The sequence below is a fragment of the Xiphophorus maculatus genome, chromosome 2, assembly GCF_002775205.1.
Source record: "Xiphophorus maculatus strain JP 163 A chromosome 2, X_maculatus-5.0-male, whole genome shotgun sequence".
In the NCBI taxonomy this organism is placed as follows: domain Eukaryota; kingdom Metazoa; phylum Chordata; class Actinopteri; order Cyprinodontiformes; family Poeciliidae; genus Xiphophorus; species Xiphophorus maculatus.
In genome coordinates, this window is record NC_036444.1 from 23881261 (window position 1) to 23900905 (window position 19645).

The 19645-nt window shown below is 40.7% G+C and overlaps 1 protein-coding gene across 4 annotated transcripts in view; it reads left to right on the top strand.

Annotated features, from left to right (window-relative positions):
• peak1 (pseudopodium enriched atypical kinase 1) overlaps nt 1-19645 on the top strand; it is a 94763-nt gene that overhangs the window by 61331 nt on the left and 13787 nt on the right. For all 4 annotated transcript variants that reach the window (XM_023347374.1, XM_005800684.3, XM_023347376.1 and 1 more), the window contains 2 exons: nt 9081-12492; nt 18352-18593. In XM_023347374.1, the coding sequence (XP_023203142.1) occupies nt 9188-12492; nt 18352-18593 (3547 nt within the window). In that variant the 5' untranslated portion in view covers nt 9081-9187. The remainder of the gene's footprint in view (nt 1-9080; nt 12493-18351; nt 18594-19645) is intronic.

A 19645-nucleotide genomic window follows, 5' to 3' on the forward strand; every position in this document is an offset into this window, starting at 1 on the left:
GAGAAAATTAGTGCTCTGAGAGCACATTATTCTCATAAGCACATACACCTTAATTGCAAACGATCTGCTTGCAATAGCTGAACATTTACTTGTAGTTTAGTATTTGTATCGTCTGTAAGGGATCACTAGATAGATAGATAGATAAATAGATAGCATTTATTGTCATTGAACAGAATTCAACGAAATTTCCATTGCAGCTCCCGTGCAAAAGGTCAAATATATACAGTATAAATAAGCAAACACACAATAATAATAATAACAATAAGCCTCACTACCCTAGAAGTAGTGCTACTCTTACATGACTGCAATTTTTTGGTACTTTACCCACCTCTGGTTGGCTCTAATACTAATTATGTGTCTTCTTGGTGATACAGAAAAGTTCCTGTACTGCTCTGTTTTTTTAATAACTAGTTTCTTTGTGTCAGTGTTTGTGTACAGAGGTTATTGCTGTTTCCACTTTAAAATTAAGAATTAATTTATAACAATTTGCCTATTATCTTCCTCTCAGAAACCAAGAAGCCACCAAAGATTTGTTTTCAAAATGAAAGTTCTTTCTGGTGTTTCTCTCAAACCCAGTACAAGTATGAAAATAGCAGAGAAGATTTTGTTTTTATTTTACGGAGTTACAAATCCTCGTCCGTATTTAGCTGTAAAGTGATTACAACTCATAACATGTTTAATTGAGCAGCTAATGAGGGTTGTGGGAGAGAACTCCTCGAGGCTGGAGTGACATGCAGTCCCTCGGTGAAGTGACTGAGCTGAAATTGGGTTGAAACTCCATATTGTGTGAAACGATTCAACCGTGAAGTGGGCTTTAGTAGTGGAAATAAAAGCTTGTTGGGATCTGCCACCCACCTCTGGGGTTACACAGTCACATTTACACACTGAAATTTGAATCATGATTCTTTTTTTCTTTTTTCAAGAGTAGCTGTTAATTGAGTAAATGGTTCCACCAGGTAAAGATCCAAACTGTTGGCAGCACAGAGATTTAGAGATGGGTCCATCATTGCGTTTTAAAGTTTTGATATTCTTTTTGTAAAACAACAACGCACAGAAAAGGATCCTAGGTGATTTTAAGTGCATTTGTTTGTGGAAGTCATGTTGGATGCCGACACCTGCAGGTCCATCTTAAAGTTGTTGAGCAATGGAAGCAAAAAGTATTGTCACAAATTCATAATGAGAAGAAGAAGCTGTCGGTACTGCTTGCTTAAGCCATTGCTTACATCCGGATATACTATATGTTCTGGCTTTTTCTGGTGCAGAATCATGATGTATCTCTCTCTAAAATACAATATTATGGTGTGAATACTATTGGATTTAGTTCCACATATGGAAGTTGCACAATGCCTGCTGTCTGAATGTGGACTGATTCTTTAGGATTCTGCTGATTTTGTTTTAAATCATCTCATTTTACATGTCAAATTACCCAAGAGTGTGAACACCAAAGTAATTGGATTAAAATGTGATTCTTCATTTTATCAAAAATACATACAATTTTCTATTTTTCCTTTATTTGTGTTTTTCAAACTACAAATGTAGTATTTTAACTGACCCGTCTTCACTGTCTACCTTTTTAAAATATGGGGGAATATAGTAAACAATATTTTTTATCAATAAAGCAGTCAATGCACACTACAGTTAGAGTTGATAAAAAGTGACCTTCATGTTATCAGTAGTATCACTAACCGCAACGCAGCGTGTGCCGCTGTTGCAGCAGCTGTCCTCATCATCGAAGCCCTCTTTCCAAACAGCAGTAGAAAATCCCATAACCCATCTGTGGGTTTCAGCTTCACTTATTGTATTATGAAGCAGGCTCGGAGAGCTCCCACTCTCCCTCAATAAACTTGTTTGTTCCCAACAAGCTCCCATACTGAGCTCATTTCTGAGGAGGAAGACGTTGCGTCTCTGCGGAGGGCTGATTGTGTAAAAAACCTGATGTGAAATTTCAACAGGGTTCTGCTGGTTTGTTATTTCTCAGCGTCATTATCTCTGTTTTCATTGCGGTTATTGTCTCTTTTTTTGGGGGGTTAACCACTTTTCTCGTCTTTCATGTTTTATGGCGCCTTGTACAAGCATCTTTACACCAGAAACCAAATTGTACATTTACAGTCACAAACTTCAATGTGTTTTTTGGTTTTTATGATGCTGTTTGTTCTCTAATGTTCTCTAACAAACCTCTGATGACCTTGACAGAACAGCCGGATTTATGCGCAGGTTAAATTACACTCTGTTGGCTCCAGAGTTGGGTAGAAGCAACTTAAATTTTCTCTCAGGGAAGCCAGGTGGTAGGGGGTGCTAGGAAATCATCCAGCAGCCTATTGCATTTTTGAGTTAGAAAATATTTAAAATTAACTGAAAATAAGACTAGATAACTAGAAAATTCCTGAAGAAATTTAACCGGGGCCTGCCAAAGTGTGCCTGTCGGTTTGGACCCAACTTTCCGATGCTAAAAATTAGCATCAATGCGAAAAAAAGCTGCAATGTAATCAAAGGCATGAGGAGAATCACCAGAATGTTTACTAACATGGACTTGCACCATTCAGTATGGTAAAATTAGCCAAAATGCTAATGTTAGCGTGAATGCTGTCAGTAGCATGTGGGGCATCACTACCATGTTGTCTATACTTGACTTACTCCATTCAGCATACTAAACATGGCTAATAAGTCAGAAAAATTGTTAATAGTGCATTTAAGCTAAAAGGCTAATGCTAACCTGATAGAAAAAGATAATGCAGAATAATATTATTGCACCGCCTACAGCGGTGCACTAAGTTGAGGGGGGTAATGAGGCTTTTATTTTGAAATTTTAAGTAAGCTTCATTTCAAAGGGCCAAACTAATCCCATGTGCGACAGTGGTTTGTTAAATCAGTTGTATAATGCTCAAAAGAGCAATTACATTTTTGTAAAAATTGTCAAGGCTTTTATTTGGAAATTGCGCAAGGCAGTTCCCTAACCTGAGAGAAAAAGATAATGCTGGCTAGTATTACAGTGCACTATCCTGAGGAGGATATTGAGGCTTTTATTTTGAAAAAAAACCCCATAAGCTTCATATTAAATGATCACACTAATCCAATGTCTAACAGTGTTTGGGTTAAATCCGTTATTTACTGGCCAAAACAGCCAGTAGCTCTAAATGGCAGCTCAGTCCTCTGTTTTAACTAAGTCTTATTTAGAACTACAGTGATGCGTATTTGTAGTCCTAACCAGCAGCCAATCGCCTCCTGTGTTCCGTTGCTATGGTTATCAATCCTCTGCTAACTGTCATGTGTGTGTGAGAGAGACAGGTGGAGAGAGAATTCTATCTTTGTGAGACACCCAGTCAGTCTGTGGGGGGGTCATGTAAAGCCTGGTGGCCCGCCAGGCTTATTATATACTCAGGGAAACCCTGGAAGTAGTGCTACTCTTACATGACTGCAATTTTTTGGTACTTTACCCACCTCTGGTTGGCTCTAATACTAATTATGTGTCTTCTTGGTGATACAGAAAAGTTCCTGTACTGCTCTGTTTTTTTAAAAATTATTTTAACTCGTGCCTGTTAGGTCTTCAGAGGTGTTGTACTCATCTCAGTGTGGTAGTCGATGCACCCACCAACTTGTTGTGTCCGAAAACATAATTTAGACTCTGCTGGATAGAATGTGTCCTCCAATTTAGTTTTCCGAAATCACATTCCTGCCTCAAGCACTGCTTTCCAATCCCCTTCTCGCTCTACCCCACCTCACCAGCCGAGCAGACGGCACTTCTTTCCGAGTCAGAATCAATTTGACCCGCTGGAAACTGGTGCAGAGCCGACGAGCTTTAGGTGGTGCGCCACTGTGGCTAAAACATAGGGGTTGCTAAACTCGTTGTGACATCTTTGCAATCATTCTCAGACAACGCCCCGATGCTTTATCTCCTTTAAGATGAGCATTTTTCTGGCATGTCAGTTCACTGAGCTATAACTGATGGGGGGAAATGATGAGAGTAGGCCTCAAGTGTAAAAAAAAAGAAAAGCTGAATGGAAAAGATGGTCTTGGTGTAAAATAGTGGCTTTAAGGAGCTTTCTTTAGTGCAATCGTTCAAAACATAACTCGATAGTCATCTTGGTGTTATAAATGAATGTGACAAAAGTAAGTATTAGAGTAGATTAATTAATGAATAAATTAATTTGGTACACTGATGAAGTAGAATATTTAACCTTTTAAGGTCGACGCCCGCCCTGTGGCGGGCATGACGTCATGTTTCTGTGTGTGTTTTTTGCTCCAATGTGATAATAAATTTTGTCAAAATGAAACAAACACTGTAAAATCACAAAGTTTAGGATGTTCTGAAAATAATGATACCAAACAAGGTAAGGTAAATAGTTTTTATGGTGAAAATATAAGGGTAAATTCAAAATTAGACCAAAACGGCCATTTAAGGTGGACATATTGTAGTGGACAGATTTGTTGCCTATTAAAGAGGACTCTTTAAAATAAATTAATCTTTTATAATCTCTAAATCATTTAGAAAAATCTAACTTTTAAACTAAAATTGGATTAGAAAGTTGGATATCTCTTTCAGCAATTTGCCGATTGACAGCTCAGGCTAGGTAACAAATTTTTATCTCTTTTCAGTGCTCCATTTGGGTTTTCTCCCATTGACTTGGATTTTTCTGGTAGAATTGTCACCAGACAAATCAACGAACAGAAGTTGTAAACTATGACATTGATTTTCTGAGCTGTTTTAGAATCGTGGTCTGCCTGTAGTTTTATCAATGGGAGCAGAGGAAGTGAACAAAGCCGTTCAGTCAATGTTGGCCACGCTTTCACTTATTGAATTAACATTAACAGCCACCTTGTTTGGATCAGTTCTTCTCTCTTTGCAATGGGGCAGGTTGCTTGTAGCGCAGGTAATTTCCAGTAAGCTTCATAGCATTGAACTGGCACATTTCATGTGTCACGGCCAAACATAAGCCATTGGGTAAAATTTAAACAGAGGCCACGCCTCCAGGAAGTAATCGTTTCTCAATAGCTGAAGGTTCACACCGTCTGTACAAAATGACGCATAGAACAAGGGGCTGGTTTTTACCAGCCTAGGTTTTACCAGCCTAGTTCCTAAGGGCATAAGGTAATTTTCCGGTTAGTCATTCTTTGTTTTTAGAGTGTTTGCAGTGAACGTTCCAGTAGAGGTTAGCAAACTCCACACCTTACGTAGGACAGAAAAGTACCTTGCCTCTCAACCAACCCTTTGGCTTGTAAATAGCATCAAATAGATGTGACAAAGACTTGGTGAAGCCAAGGTGGCACTTTGATGTTTCAATTTTCTAGAGACTTTTTACCTTCCCTTAGAATGTTGCTCTTTGTACTTTGTGACTAGATATATGTGGGTCCTCATCAGACTAGTGGCTGGACCTCTGTGTCATAATATTTCCACTGCAGAGAAACAGAGTGCCATGGAAGTTCTTAGAAATTCTGATTCATCTGAAATGTACAAATTATTGCGATTCCTCATTAAATACTTCTGAAGATCGCAATACTGACCTCCTCTTTGAACATCAGGTGTCTGTTGAATATATCACACTATTTCTTCATATTCAAAAAGTCCCACTCTGGATTCCACGTCTTATGATCCTTCTAGCTTTCTGCAAATAAAGTTTTAACTCACCAATTGCTTTCAGAAGCAGTACAAATCTGGGGCTCACATGGTGGGCCCATGAAGCCTATGTTCTGGGGGGTGGCGGTGGCACAGAGCAGCAGGTGTTGTGTGTTATCTCCTCTGCAGCAAAACCAGACACTGTTTGCTGCAATCAGATCTGGAGCAGATGGCCACAGAGTGTTTTCCTACGTTCAATCCCGTACGAACAGCTCACTCTGCAGCATTTAAGGCAGTCACAGGCAATGAGACCAAAACAATAAAAGGCTCATTGAACGCCCCATTTTGTTTTACTGTGTTTGGAGGGGGGGCGCTTTAATCTAAGAGAGAAAGCCACACTTAGCTCCAGTGAACTCTCAGGGTTTGTGTGGATATTTAAGATGAAACCATGTATCTCTGTTCTGCTTTGAAACTCCATAGTGTGTCCTCTACATGTGATGCTTTGCAGTGATGAGAGTTGTCTTCAAATTCATGAGATTTCCTCGTCTATCCACATATCACATGTGCAACCTTCATGTCGCTTGAAATGGAGATTAATAAAAAACTTTTAGAAAAACATCCTCAAAGCGTATTTACTATTAGGCAATTGCTGTTGGTTTTACAACATATGTGAAACTGAAAAATTGACAGATACATTCCTTACAAAATAGAAAACAACTTTTCCATATTTACTTCACATTAGGATAGGGCTAAGCAATAAATTAATAACAATATATAACAGGATAGAAACATTAATGCATAATGGATCTGATAGAATATCCACTGAACTCCGATCCAGAACCGCATAGCATTCTGGGAGATGTAGCCAGGAGGACTGCTTTAGCTGTTTAACCTCTCATGGCCAGCTGAGCAAGGTGAGTGGTATCAACTATCTTGTTCACTCTTTGGTTGCATAGCAACAACTCCATGAGTAATTTGTGCTGCAGCAGTTTCAGGTTTTGTCACTGTTCCTCATAGCTACATAAAAATAAAAAACAATGATGATGGCTAAAAAAAACTAGTCACTTTGGGAGTATTTCAGATATTTAAAGCAAAAAAAGTCAATAATTACCTACCAAGTAAAATGAAATGGTTATATCATGAAAAGTTTCTCAACCTTATGCCTTATAATAGTTCCCTGCCTAGCCGCAGTATTGTCGCCAAATTGTTCACGGAAATTTTGTATATCCATTTATTATTGTCTTAAAACCTTTCGAAGAAGACTTGCAGAGTTGCTATGCAGGGATCTGCGGAGGTCGAGGATCATGATACTGCAGCTACACATGACCGGTGGACTTTATCTTGTGGCTTTGAAATCTTGACTTTTTTCTCAGTATACCTTGATACCGGTAACCAGCCCAGGCTGTAGCTAATAAAAAGGCCAAAGATTGCTTAATACAGTTATGATTTAAAACTGCTCTAGAAACAAATTAGTTCTAATTCATCACATTTCCATTGCCTTACATAACATACATTGCATAATAAGCCAAAAATAGGTCACAATTTGGCCATTCTGCAAAAACATTAGCTGTGAAAGAAGTGCTCTCATACTGAAGCAAAAATAATTATACAGAAAGAAATATTGCTTATTTCATAGAGACTTTTACTTTGATTTGTTGTGTTGTATAAATTTCACCTCTATTGCGATAAGCACCCAACACCTACATGTCACACCAGATTACATTATCTCCTGGCTTCCCAGTTAAAGTGTGGCACTGATATTTATCTTAAGCACAGTAAGAAATGAGATTACAAGCAGATTTTGCTTCCTTGTGGTTGCAGTGTTGAATTAACTCTGAACAGATGGGGGGGAAATAGCAAGGAACTGGGAGGTGATAAAAAGAGTTGCCACGTCCCTCAGTAGAGTTTTGTGCTTTGGATTATTACATGAGTTTCTCCAGTCTGAATCAGAAAAATGTTCTTGTACTTTTGGAAAGACATCGTCAGTTGCTTGATGTGTCTCTCCTGTGATTTTGTTGGAGTGATGGCCTGCGTTTTCCTGGGAGGATGCACAGCGTGTGCTGCAACAGGATAAATCCTCTCCCACCCTTTAGCAGTCAGTCAGCAAAGTTTTGTTCAGGAGTTCCTGCTGTATTGTGTCTGGCGCTGGGTGGGGTGTTCTCATGTTGAAGTCCATCTACACAGGATCTGACATACATGACTCCACGACTGGTTCACACATCTCTTAGCAATGAGTCATAGTTTCATTAGGATTTGATGAAAAATAACATTTAAAAGGTCAGGTCATAACCTCTTAACCGAAACCCACAAAAAAAAACAAAAAAAAACTTGGACTATCCCTTTAACGTTAGGTTGCTAATTTCTTCATAATTAAGCCAGTGTCAGAAGCTGATGTATAGATTTTGAAAAAACAATTTGTTATATGGCGTACCATAAAACAGCGTACCTTTAACTCCTTATGTGATGACCTCACTACTTTTTACAAGGTTCCTGCAAAGTCTGAAATGAGCTTCAATCATTTTTCAAGTCTAGATAAGTTTGGATAAACGTTTGAGTTTTCAGATTTAATTTTATTTTTTAAAAATCTAAACAATTGCTAAACAAATCTGAAAATGTGCTGTTTGCATCAATTCATATTTTAACAATGTTTTTTCTTAGTTTTGTTTTTTACACCACCAGCTGAGGTTGACTTTTTAACTATCAACTGTATGATTCCTGAGTTGCTGCTCAGTGGAGCAGTGGTTAGCTCTGTTGCCGTCCAGCAAGAAGGTTGTGGGTTAATTGGTGTTTTTGAATTGTCCTTTGGCATAAGTGTGTGTGTGTGTGTCTGTGGGGGCGTGTGCGAGTGTGTGTGTACAATGTTGTTACTCCTGTGTTGCCTGTGATGGACTCGCCACCTGTCCAAACTATCCCACCTCTGGTTTAGATACCAGCAAGTTAGTCTTGATGCCTAAAAAGCTGTGGAATTGCCCTTTATCACAGTGTCAAATTTATAGTCAAATTCTGACAGAAAAATCTTTTTCTGTTTCATTAAGTTAGTCGTGATTTCTGCTTTTACTTCTATTTTATTTCTGTCAAACTGCTGTGTTTAGTATGATTCCTGACTTTGAGCTGTTGATTTGATGACAAAGTTGAAGCCCTTTGTCTCATAATCCTGGCTAACATCTCCAATCTTCTGTTCGTCATCATTTGTGATTTTTAGACTTATGGGCCATTTGGTGGGTTGGGAGACACATCACTGCACTTTAAATGGCAGTAGCTATATGTGGTAAAGGTTTGCCACCTTCTGGAGGAATTGTGGCACTGCTTTCCCATATTGCTTTACTTCTCTATCACTGCAGGCCTTTATTTCATATCTTGTTGTGATTGTGTAGCATAACATTTTGTTTGTAGGTGTTTCTGTCATAAGGCATAACTTCATTATCTGTATGGTAAAATAAGTTTTTTCTTCTCTCTGTAGGAATTAAAGTCATGTTTCAGAAACAAATTATTTCTAAAAGCATGTATTCTTTCCTCTTGTGTGTTTCAGGTGCAGTTTTCCTCATTGTTGTTCTCCAGTCCTTTCCTGTGTGCTGTGGGTTCATGGAGGGGTTTCCTGTGCACTGACCTAGCAGGCTGCCCACTGGACCAGCTGCCATGTCAGCTTGCAGCACCTTCACCGAGCATGTGTGGAAGCCAGGCGAGTGCAAGAACTGCTTCAAACCAAAAAGTCTGCACTGCTTGACTCAGAGCAGTGGGGGGAAGCCCCCCTCTGAGCAGAGACCGCCATCAAACCAACAACAAAATCCACTTCCTGCTGGGACCAGAGCTAACCCCAACCTTATCGCCAACTCTCAACGACCTGCACGTTCAGGACACATACGCCCTCCTGTGGCCAAAAAGCCAACCATTGCTGTGAAGCCCACTATGATGCTGCCCAGCTTATCTGCAGGACTGGATTCAGATGGCAACTTGCAGCAGCAAACAAATGTAATAGAACAAGGTAAAACATCGGCTTTTACTGCCTGGAACCGCAATGGACTGAACAGTAAAAGGCCGGGGGGGCGCAACAATAACAATGAAGGAGAGGATGACAGTGAGGAAATTGAAGGTTATGGACAACTCAGCCCGAGGACACCCAGCAGAAATAATAACAGCGGACTGACGGATGTCCTTAAAGAGATTGCTGGGTTGGGTCCAGGCTCTAGCCCTACACTCCTTTCTGGTTCCAAAGACCTATTTTGGGGGCGAATCAGTAGCTCATATCGTAGGTCCCTAGAAAGAGGCCTTCCAGCTTCCAGCTGTCTGGCCATAGGAAGCAACAGCGAAGGTAGCGCTCAGAAGCGGGTATCGCTTAGTGATTGTACCAAGATCATAAGCTCAGAAGGTGGACGTTTCTGCTACCCAGTGTTTTCCTGTGACGATGCAGATGATGATGAGGATGAAGAGGAAGATGAGGACGGTGAAACTGAGAAGGATGATGAGGAGCATGAGAGCTGGGATGAAAGCGACGAAGAATTACTAGCCATGGAAATCCGTATGCGAGGCCAGCCACGATTTGCTAATTTTCGTGCCGCCACCTTGTCTCCAGTGCCCTTTGCAGTGGGGAAAAAATGGAATACGGTGCCCCTTCGAAACCGTTCATTACAGAGGATCTGTGCAGTGGACTATGATGATAGCTACGATGAGATCTTGAACGGATACCCCTCTAATGGAAGCCTTCTTCCCTTTGGACCTTGTGAGACGCAAAGCAGTGCTTTCCTCTCAAATTCAGAGTCTACAACCTCTCCAGAATCATCGTCATCACTCCAAGAAGACTCTCAAACTATTTCCAGTAGTGGAAGCAGTGTGTTTAAAAATGGCGTGCTTTCGCCTATATCTTCCAAGTCACTTGCACCGTGTACAACCCCCCCAACAAAAGAGTCTCCCAAAAGGGCTCTAAGTCCACCCAAGGTGGCCGAGACCCACAAGGCAGTGCTGGCAATTAGATTAGAGGACCAGGATGGCAGGGAAGGGATGCCAATGCCTCAAGCCCTTCCTGGACAGCCAGTTACAATAAGTTTTAGCCCTACAGAGGAGCAGGCTAAACCATACCGTGTTGTTAATTTAGAAAAATCCCTCATTTGTAAACCTTACACTGTGGTAGATGTCTCAGCATCGATGGCCAGTAAAGATGAACAGAAGCAGGATTCGTCGCCACGACCCAAAAACCTGCCAAAACCCTCTAATCCTACATCATTCTGTAGCACTCCTTTAGTCCAGCCCCTCTCGCCGGTGTCTCCTCTTTCCCCATCTTCTCCTTTGAGGTCAGTATCACCTTCATCCATCGCTCTGTCACAAAAGAAGACCGGCCAAATACGATACCAAGAAGTATGGACGTCAAGCACGAGTCCTCGGCAGAAGATACCTAGAGTGGATCTGGGGAGTAATTCTGGCCAGTCTGTCACTCCTCAATTTTGCAGTCACAAGTCGGCTCCCACGTCTCCCATCGCAGGCCTGTTGTCCTCTCGAACTGTACCCGTAAAATCTCCAAATTTATCAGAGATCAAGTTTAATAGTTTCAATAATGCTGGCATGCCTCCTTTTCCTATCATCATCCGAGATGAGCCGGCCTATGCCCGTAGCTCTAAGAATGCAGTCAAGGTACCTATTGTTATCAACCCTAGTGCATATGACAATCTTGCGGTGTACAAGAGTTTCTTGGGTCTTCATGGGGAGCAGTCGCAAACAAAAACGGGTGGCGGTAGGGTTACTAGCCATACCTATGAAGAGATTGGTTCCACCGAGAGTGTCCAGTCCTCATCCACGGAGAAAACTCTGTCTGGGAGAGGCACATCAGAGCAGACTTCATTTGAGGAGACAAAATTTCCACTTGAATCAGTGCCAAGTTTGCAAGTTAGAACCACTACAGATTCAAGCACTGTAACAAGCACTGTAATGAGCTCCGCATCTGGGGCCCTTTCTCCCACTACAACAATTTCTTCTGCCAGTCTTGCCATTACTGCAAATCTAGTTAAAACCAGCCCTGCTGCTAACACTGTTACACACTCTTATAAGATAAGTGGAGATGATGATGATGATAAAGGCGTAACTTCACCTTCTGGGACAGGTGTAAGTCACAGAGAGGAGGCCAGTGCAGTTCTGTCACAGATTGTAGCGTCTATCCAGCCTCCTCAGTCGCCTCCAGAGTCTCCCTCAGCACAAACCAAAACCTTCAGCTCTGAGGAGTTGTACGCCCTGCCTCCTGATGCCATGAAGGAGACCCTTTCACGACCCAAGTCTCTGTTTTCTACCACTGATGGCTGTCTTTCCAAGCCAAAAAAGGAAAACCCCTCAAAGGTTTTGTCAAAATCCCAGAGTGCCTCTGCTGCTGTCCCACTCACCAGTCCCCGATCAGAGCCCAGTGCCCCCTACCCGCCCCCGAGGTCCACATCCTCCCCTTATCATGCTTCTAACATACTTCAGAGACATTTTGGCAACTGGACAAAGAGCTCTGCCTCCAGCTCCCCAGCGCGACCCGGTGAAGGCGAATCGAGCCCCGGAGGGGAGGGGAGACGGGCTTCAGCCGAGAGCTCAAAACCCAAAAGGTGGATCTCCTTCAAGAGCTTTTTTCGGCGGCGTAAAGACGAGGACGATCAGAGAGAGAAGGCAGAGAAAGAAAAAGGCAAACTGGTTGGACTAGACGGAACTGTGATTCACGTTCTTCCACCTCCACCTACCCAAAATCAGCACTGGTTCACAGAGGCCAAACCGGAAGATCCCACCCAGAAACCTACCATCATCTTCACATACAAACCAGACGCTGGCGGCAGCCCCGGGGATGGAGATGGAGAGCTGCGCATAGAAGAGTGCAGAGAGACTGATCTGCTGGCAGAAGAGAGCAGGGACTCTGAACCTTTGAGCCCAGGGCAAACAACACCATCAGAAACCGCTGGAGGAGACGCCAGCAGCAAAGACCTTAGGTAATACTGCTTTTTTATCTCTTAAACCCACATCAAAGTATTGCTATAGTATAGATTCTGTTACTAGCTATAAACTCTCCTACTGAATTTGGTCCCTCATATTGTTTATTTGATTTGAAGGTTTCTTGCTTTGTGACTGTTCTTAATTTACTTTTTTGTGCTTCATTCATCACCTGAACATAATTTCTTTGACAGCTGCTCCAAACACAGCTCGTCTTATGTCCTGCTTTTTAAATATTTAGGATTGGAAAAAACACCAGCACACATTAAAATACCTTGAAAAGCTTTCACAGCATTTCAACATTTTCACATTTTGTCAAATTACAACTACAAACTTTTGCATAATTGTAAAGTTTGTATTCAGCCTTCTCTGAGTCAGGGATTTGTAAATGTGGCATTTTCCTGCATTTACAGCTGCAAGTCAGTTATTCGCCCCTTTTTGCACACATTCAAACACTGATGATTGCATTAAAGTTTAACTTTTCTAGAATTGGAATTAATATTTGATGATACATCTGATGTGATCAAGCACTGAAAACCATGGCTGTGTAGCGTGTAATTTGACAAATCTTGATATCTTTCAAGAAAACTTTGATTTCCTCATCTAATTAACTTGCAGTTCTTGTTAAATCTAGCCTGATCTTTGCCCTGTTTTTCTCTTTTTTTTTACGCTTGCCTCCCTGACATTTTCCAAACTGTCAGGGTTGTGTTCAAGCTGCTCCGCATCCTTTTCTTTGTTTTGTCTAACTTTGCTGTCCTAGTACTCACTTTGCTTTGAGCCCAAGGCCAGGAAATATTTCACTCCTCAATCCTCTCAAAAGCTCGGCCTCATTCTGTCAGGTTTCAGGCTTTTCTGTTTTTTCTTCTTCGACTAACTGCAGCTGTTGTCGTCTTTTCTTTTCTCTGGGATTTTCAGCATATTAATTTCTTCATAACCAGTCACAACTTTGAAAAAAAAAAAAAGAAGCCATAAAGCGGCGTAAAGGAAAGCCATAAATCTACCCTCCAGGTAGATTCATGACTTTTTTTAAATATCGTAACAAAGACACAAAGATCAAGTTCATCTTCGTTATGCTATCTATATAATATCATCTGACTGTTGCTGAAGTTGGATGTATCAGGGCAGGGGTGCTCAATGCGTCGATCGCGGGAAGGTTTTGAGTCGATCTCGGCAGTAGGTGACAAACTGAACGCCGCCAGGAAGCTGAGACCAGAACTTCCTCTTCTGACAGGCTTATCAAAATATTCACTAAGATCCTAAATGTTTATAGCTTCATTAAAGAATGATAATTTTTTTAAAAAATCAACAAAACGTGTTAAAATTTATATTCTCATTAATTATTGTTTCAACAAGGTGTTGTGCAATTCAGTGCGTTTCAGTTCCATTAACAAAAAAAAAGAAAAGGCGACTCAAAGACCGACTGACCAGCAGAGCAGGAGTTTAAATTAGCTAATCCACCATCGCTGTGTTCGGGGAAGCGCTTATTAATAATCGAGAAATAAATATCAAGCCTGCAAAGAGAGAGTAAAAAGGTAGGAGTGGTTATTTTACCTTTGTTTACCTTTTACAACCGCTGTAGTTTCTAAACTTTCAATAAACGACAAACTTAGACTAATTACCTCGTTCGTTTGTGAGTTTACGTCATTCACAACAAACATCAAATAGAACAAATATATTTCATAAAATTTTAACAAACAAATGGCTTCTACCGCGATAATTATGTGAAATTAAATTAATTATATCCCAGCTTCAGAAGATTTGCCTTTACCTTTACAGAGCTCTTGGGTTCCTCCTGTCAGCCTGTAGCTTCTCATATTGACGCCATCAAACCAAAGTTCAGATCTACCATAACTGACTGACACCTGCTGGCCTCAGGTTTGCAACCAGCTTGTGACTGAGAAACCAGTAACCTCCTCCCACTGAGGAAGAAATTGCATTAGGTTTTCTATCACTTTAATATTTCTGCTATAACTGATGTACATATATTCGCATATAAAATAAGTCAATAGAGTTTAATTTACAATTTTTATGTCTTCGTGTCATGAGGTAGATCTCAGCCGGCTGGTGAGAGAAAAAGTAGATCTTGGTCTCAAAATGTTTGGGCGCCCCTGTGTTAGGGTATGCTGTAAAATCCAAAAATATCTGGTGACTCCATTTAAAATTTATATAACAGCTTATTTTAATAGTACAAACACCAAATATACTTTTGTATGCATTACTTTGCGCAGTGGAAACAGTCTTGGCACTGCTGCAGAAGCTAACATCCACATGGTTCGTTATTCCTCCTCTTGGGCTTTCAGCCAATCACGCTACGTTGCAAAGCAGCGTGAATTGCCTGCTTTGCAAACGCCAGTCAGTAGTGTGTGAAGTAATATTGTGTGTAGGTATTTCAGCTTCTCAAACTGCATTATCATTCGAATAGTTTACTCATGCTCTACAAAAAATAAAGAATAGGTTCATTTTCAACAAATAATCTGGAGTTACATTCCACACAAAAATCCACGAATAGGTGAACCGTAAATGGGCGGGGGTTCACTGATAGCACTTTCATATACTGTCTTCCAGTCTGATATTTCATTAAAATGAATGACAATAATGCCACGTTTGCATGAAAACATTGAGGTGAGGTAAAGTAACACACTAAATACTATGAGTATTGATCTTTACTCACTCACCAGGACATGCCAGAGTTTATGAAGACCAGCATTCAAAAGCTACCTCAGCCAAACAGTTTTATTTAGAACAGTCTTTAGTCATTTAGTGACCTCTGAGGTAGATTTATTGCTTTTAGTAAATCATTACATTGTCAGAGAAAACACAGATTTGTTACTTCACTGACAGTTTTGCCAAGCAGTGCGCATGAAAATAACCTGTGGTTGGTGTGAGTTTCTTCAAGTACTCAGACACCTATCATAGAAGAAAAGCCTAAATCAACAAGGACATTTTGAGTTTACAGCATTCAGGGTCCATTAGTAGCCAACTTAATCAGTATTGAGTTAGGGTTGTTACTAAACCGCTGTCCTTGACCTGGTTTGAAAGCAATTCACTCAAGAAATATTAAGTATTCACGAACAATCACATTCATTTTTTGTCCTATCCTTAGTTTCTATAGTTCAGTACTTGACTCATAAAGTCCTAGTTTTGCGATTTTATATTGTTTTTTTCCTCTACATTCTCCTAAAACTAACTCCTGCTAATAGTTACATTTTACTTCCCAACATGAAACTAAACTTCTCTATCAGAGGAGAAAGTGGCTCATTTTGTGGCTTTCTAAAAATAAAAACAGACTGGTCACATTGTTTTGGTTGGGAAACAAAGAGTTAACTCAGGAGAATTTTTTTTTTTCTAATCACGTTTTATTGGCGAACTGTGGGCGTGCTCTTCAGGGCTGGCCAACACACTTTACCTTAGACAGGTAGGAGCATTCAGAGAGGGAGAGACTAAGAAGAAGACAAGGAAAAGAGTTTTTTCTTTGTGTTTGAAGTAGAATGTGATTTCTCCTGCCTTGTCATTTTGAGTTTTCCGATGGGGAGCTGTGTGAGCCAGAACAGTGGGTAAGAACTTGTCACCCTTATCTCTTTACACACCTTTGAAACCAACTTGGCCATGTGTGGCGGTGTTGACATAGCTGGGAGGAAGGAAACTTTCCTTTTGTCTTATTTTACTTTTACATTTCCATCTTTTGGACATTCGCAGCAGTGTTCTGAGAAGGAGAGAAGCGCTCCGAGGCTGCTACGTGCTGTCTGAACAAGTCAGGTCCTGACATTGAAGTGTGTAGCAGCCATGAAGGTATTCATTGTGTCAAGGGCCTGTGGAGATGTGTATCCACTCTGAATGTTTTGTGTCGAACAGAATGAATGTATTGAAACTTCACCTATCAGGCAGGTGTATGGCTTTTTGTAAATGATTAATATTTCAGCTCAGTGCAGAATCCGGTTTTGTTGTTTGCGTCCAAAAGAAAAAGGAAGAATCTAAGGGGAAATTGAACGTATTTATTGACAGCAGCACAACAAATGCCAGTAATTTACAGTTTTACTTTTTGCTTTATTTTATTTCGTCAACAATCACAGTCACCGTTTTGGCCACCTCTGTGATCACTCCCCTTATCAGTGGTAGGACCCTGCAAAGAGCCAAAGTGCCGCTTTGCGTTGATCAGCTGTCTTTCAGAGACTCTGGTTGTTTCCTGGCCTGCAGGAACACATCTGAAACATGCCAGATGAGAGTTGTTTTTGTCAGACTCAGTGTCTGCTGAGGATAAAGGCAGAATAGGGCGGTCAGAAGCTGAACTGTTGCAACAGGTTTTCTTTTCTTTTCTGACATGCATGTGTCAAAATGAGAGGCTTTTAATGTTATATCTAGAAAAACTAAGACAGTTTTACTGGCTGGATGGAAATGCTATGTGTTAATCTATACTAAGCTGAACTGAGCTGGGTTTGTGTCACGATGTGTGTGTACTTTTGGGGACTTTGTCCTGTCTTCATTCCATTAGTCACATTAGTCACATCCTGCATCAAATGTACTATAGTACTTCTGATGAAAAATAACACAGGAAGTGACACCTGGTTATGGATATAATTGTTAATGTGCCCTTCCCATAAACAAGTTGGTGGAGGGGGAAAAATGTACTTTTTGGGAGCGTTTTACACTTCCGGCCATGTTTTGCTCTTTTTTTTTTTTTTTCAAAAAAAAAAAAACAAAACAAAAAGAAGTAAGATTCAGGAAAGCTAGAATGATATAAAGTATAAATGGTCGCAGAATAGTCACAGTAACAGGACCTGTTACTGTACTTGTAATGTTACAACACCATGCCTGGGAAAACGACACATTTGTTCTGTTTTTAAGCTCCTGTTAAGTTCCTGCTAGCTAAAAATGGTTGAACATAGCTCCTGTTTGGAAAACAGAGCAGTTTTCCACATCGGTATGTTCAGGAAGAAGACTTGAACATATGAGTTAGTCCAAATACTTGGGCTTGTAAATGGCAGCTATTTAAGGAAAATAAATGTAAGCTATTGGCAGCCAATAGAATTTAAGTAGCATTGCAGGTAGGTATTTTAGCTTCTCAAGCCACATTTTCCTTCAAATATCTGAGATGTACTCTATGAAAAAAATGCTTGAATTGTAGAAATCTGTGAATAGATGAATTAGCAAATGCTGAATCCTAGTGAAGAATTATAAGCAGTCTTAGGAAAGTCACTGAGTGCCTGGAAGTGTCCTGCCAGCCTGAAACATGACCCACATCTCCACTAACTGAGTCAGATCAGCTTTTATTAATGGATCAGTCTTCTGTTCCGGTTAGTTTATATCTGCTTCCTGCTGTTGTAGAAGTTTCTAAAAGTATTCCACTTCTTTCCAAACATTTCTGATCAAAGTTAAGTACCCACTCATGCTTTTCACACACAGCATCACCACACTCCACAGTGACCTACTTTCCCTCATCACTCCATCGTGTTCCTGCCTTCATGTGTGTCGTTACCTAGAAAACCACTTCACATTTCAGAAGCTTTCATCAGTCCAGTCCACAGCGTGCTGAGGCAGATGTAGAGGTGAAAGGAGAGTTATAGGAGAGTTATAAAAAAAAAGCTAATGAGGGTAAACTGTTGAATAACAAGAGAAAGCCCTTTTGAAAGGATCTTGATTATAATACAACAGCAGCTGCCTTTGCTCTTCTGCTTTGTTTTTCTAAATAGCATCAATTATCATTATTTGAGGATAGAATCCATGTCAAAAGTAGAGTACCTACTAAAAGAAAAAAACAACAAAATATTAGATGAAGATGGCATGCAATTGCAGGTTCAATGAAGCAGAATTTTGGCACGTTGCAACACAAACAGCAGTCCCTTCTTCTCTGTCATGTGCAGCCAGGTGCCGGCCAGCCATGCCAGGGAGCGGGAGCTGCCCAGGGTCATCCCTCTGCCTGCCAGAGTGAATCTGGGGCTGGTGTTCGGGGACGCCCACGAGGGCCACGCCAACCAGGCCGCCCCGACTGTCACCGCCAGTGAGGGCAGCGCCAGCCTCGGAGAGCCGGAGGACGATGGGAATCACTCTCATCACTCCCACTCTCCTTCGCCCAGCTGGTGCAGCGCCACCTACAGCAACCTAGGTAAGAATGGCTCATAAGGGGAGGACTAAAATATTTTTTAAAAACTGTCTCTCCCTCTGTGGCTTAACTGTTGCATTTCTTTAAAAGTCTCAAATTTATATATGTAAAATTAACACCTTAAATTGTCTTCAATTCATTTTAATAAGTAAGTTGGCCTTTAGTATAATAATAACCATAGGTCTTAAATTTTGTCATGGCAAAACTATTATATTTACTTTAATAGTCTGTATTCTTGTTTCTCACTGGACTTTTCTGTCAGGCAGAAGTTTGTGTCGCACTCAGACATCTCGAGACGGTTGAGGCTACTGGTAACTCGCTGCTAACCTCCACGTTGTAGCTAGCTAGCTTTTTGTATTTATCATGGATGAGTGCAAGTTTACCTCCAGCTGGCTGGACAAAATTTGTAAATTTCTGTGGAGACAGGTCTTACATCCCATTTGTCTTAAAAAGTCTCAAATTTGAGTTGGTGAAACCTGCAGAAACCCTGCTGACCAGTAGGTGATGATATCAGTTTGTGTGTCTCTTCTTTTACTTTTCTCCAGCTTCAGCACTATTCTTCTTGGAAGTTATTCCCTCCTAAATCACCTGGGAGCTCCAGTTTATAAATATCTGGTTCTTACATAATCAGAGTGATAATTGAAACCTTCAACTGTATTTTACAGTAATGAGCATGTAAAAAAAAAAAAAGATTCAGTTTTGACCATTTTTACCTTTTTAAATATGTTTTGCGGCACATTATCCGTATCCATGCACAATCACAATCCACCTGGCTCTAACCAAGCCGATGCATAATGTACTGTACGACTGACCGCGGAGTTGCTGCTTGCATTATTGCTGTGCTCAGGTTTAATCTGACAGTAATTATAGTGACGTCTTTGTGCTGTGTTCCTAATCCTCTGGTAGGATACGGATATTAAAGCCCAGGGTTATAAAAACGGATGTGATGAAAAGCCTTCAGGTGGCCTGCTTGCAAGGGAAAGAATAGAAAAAAGAGAGAGAGGATAAAAAAGCTGAGAGGCTCATTAATGCAAGATATTGACCTGCTTTATATT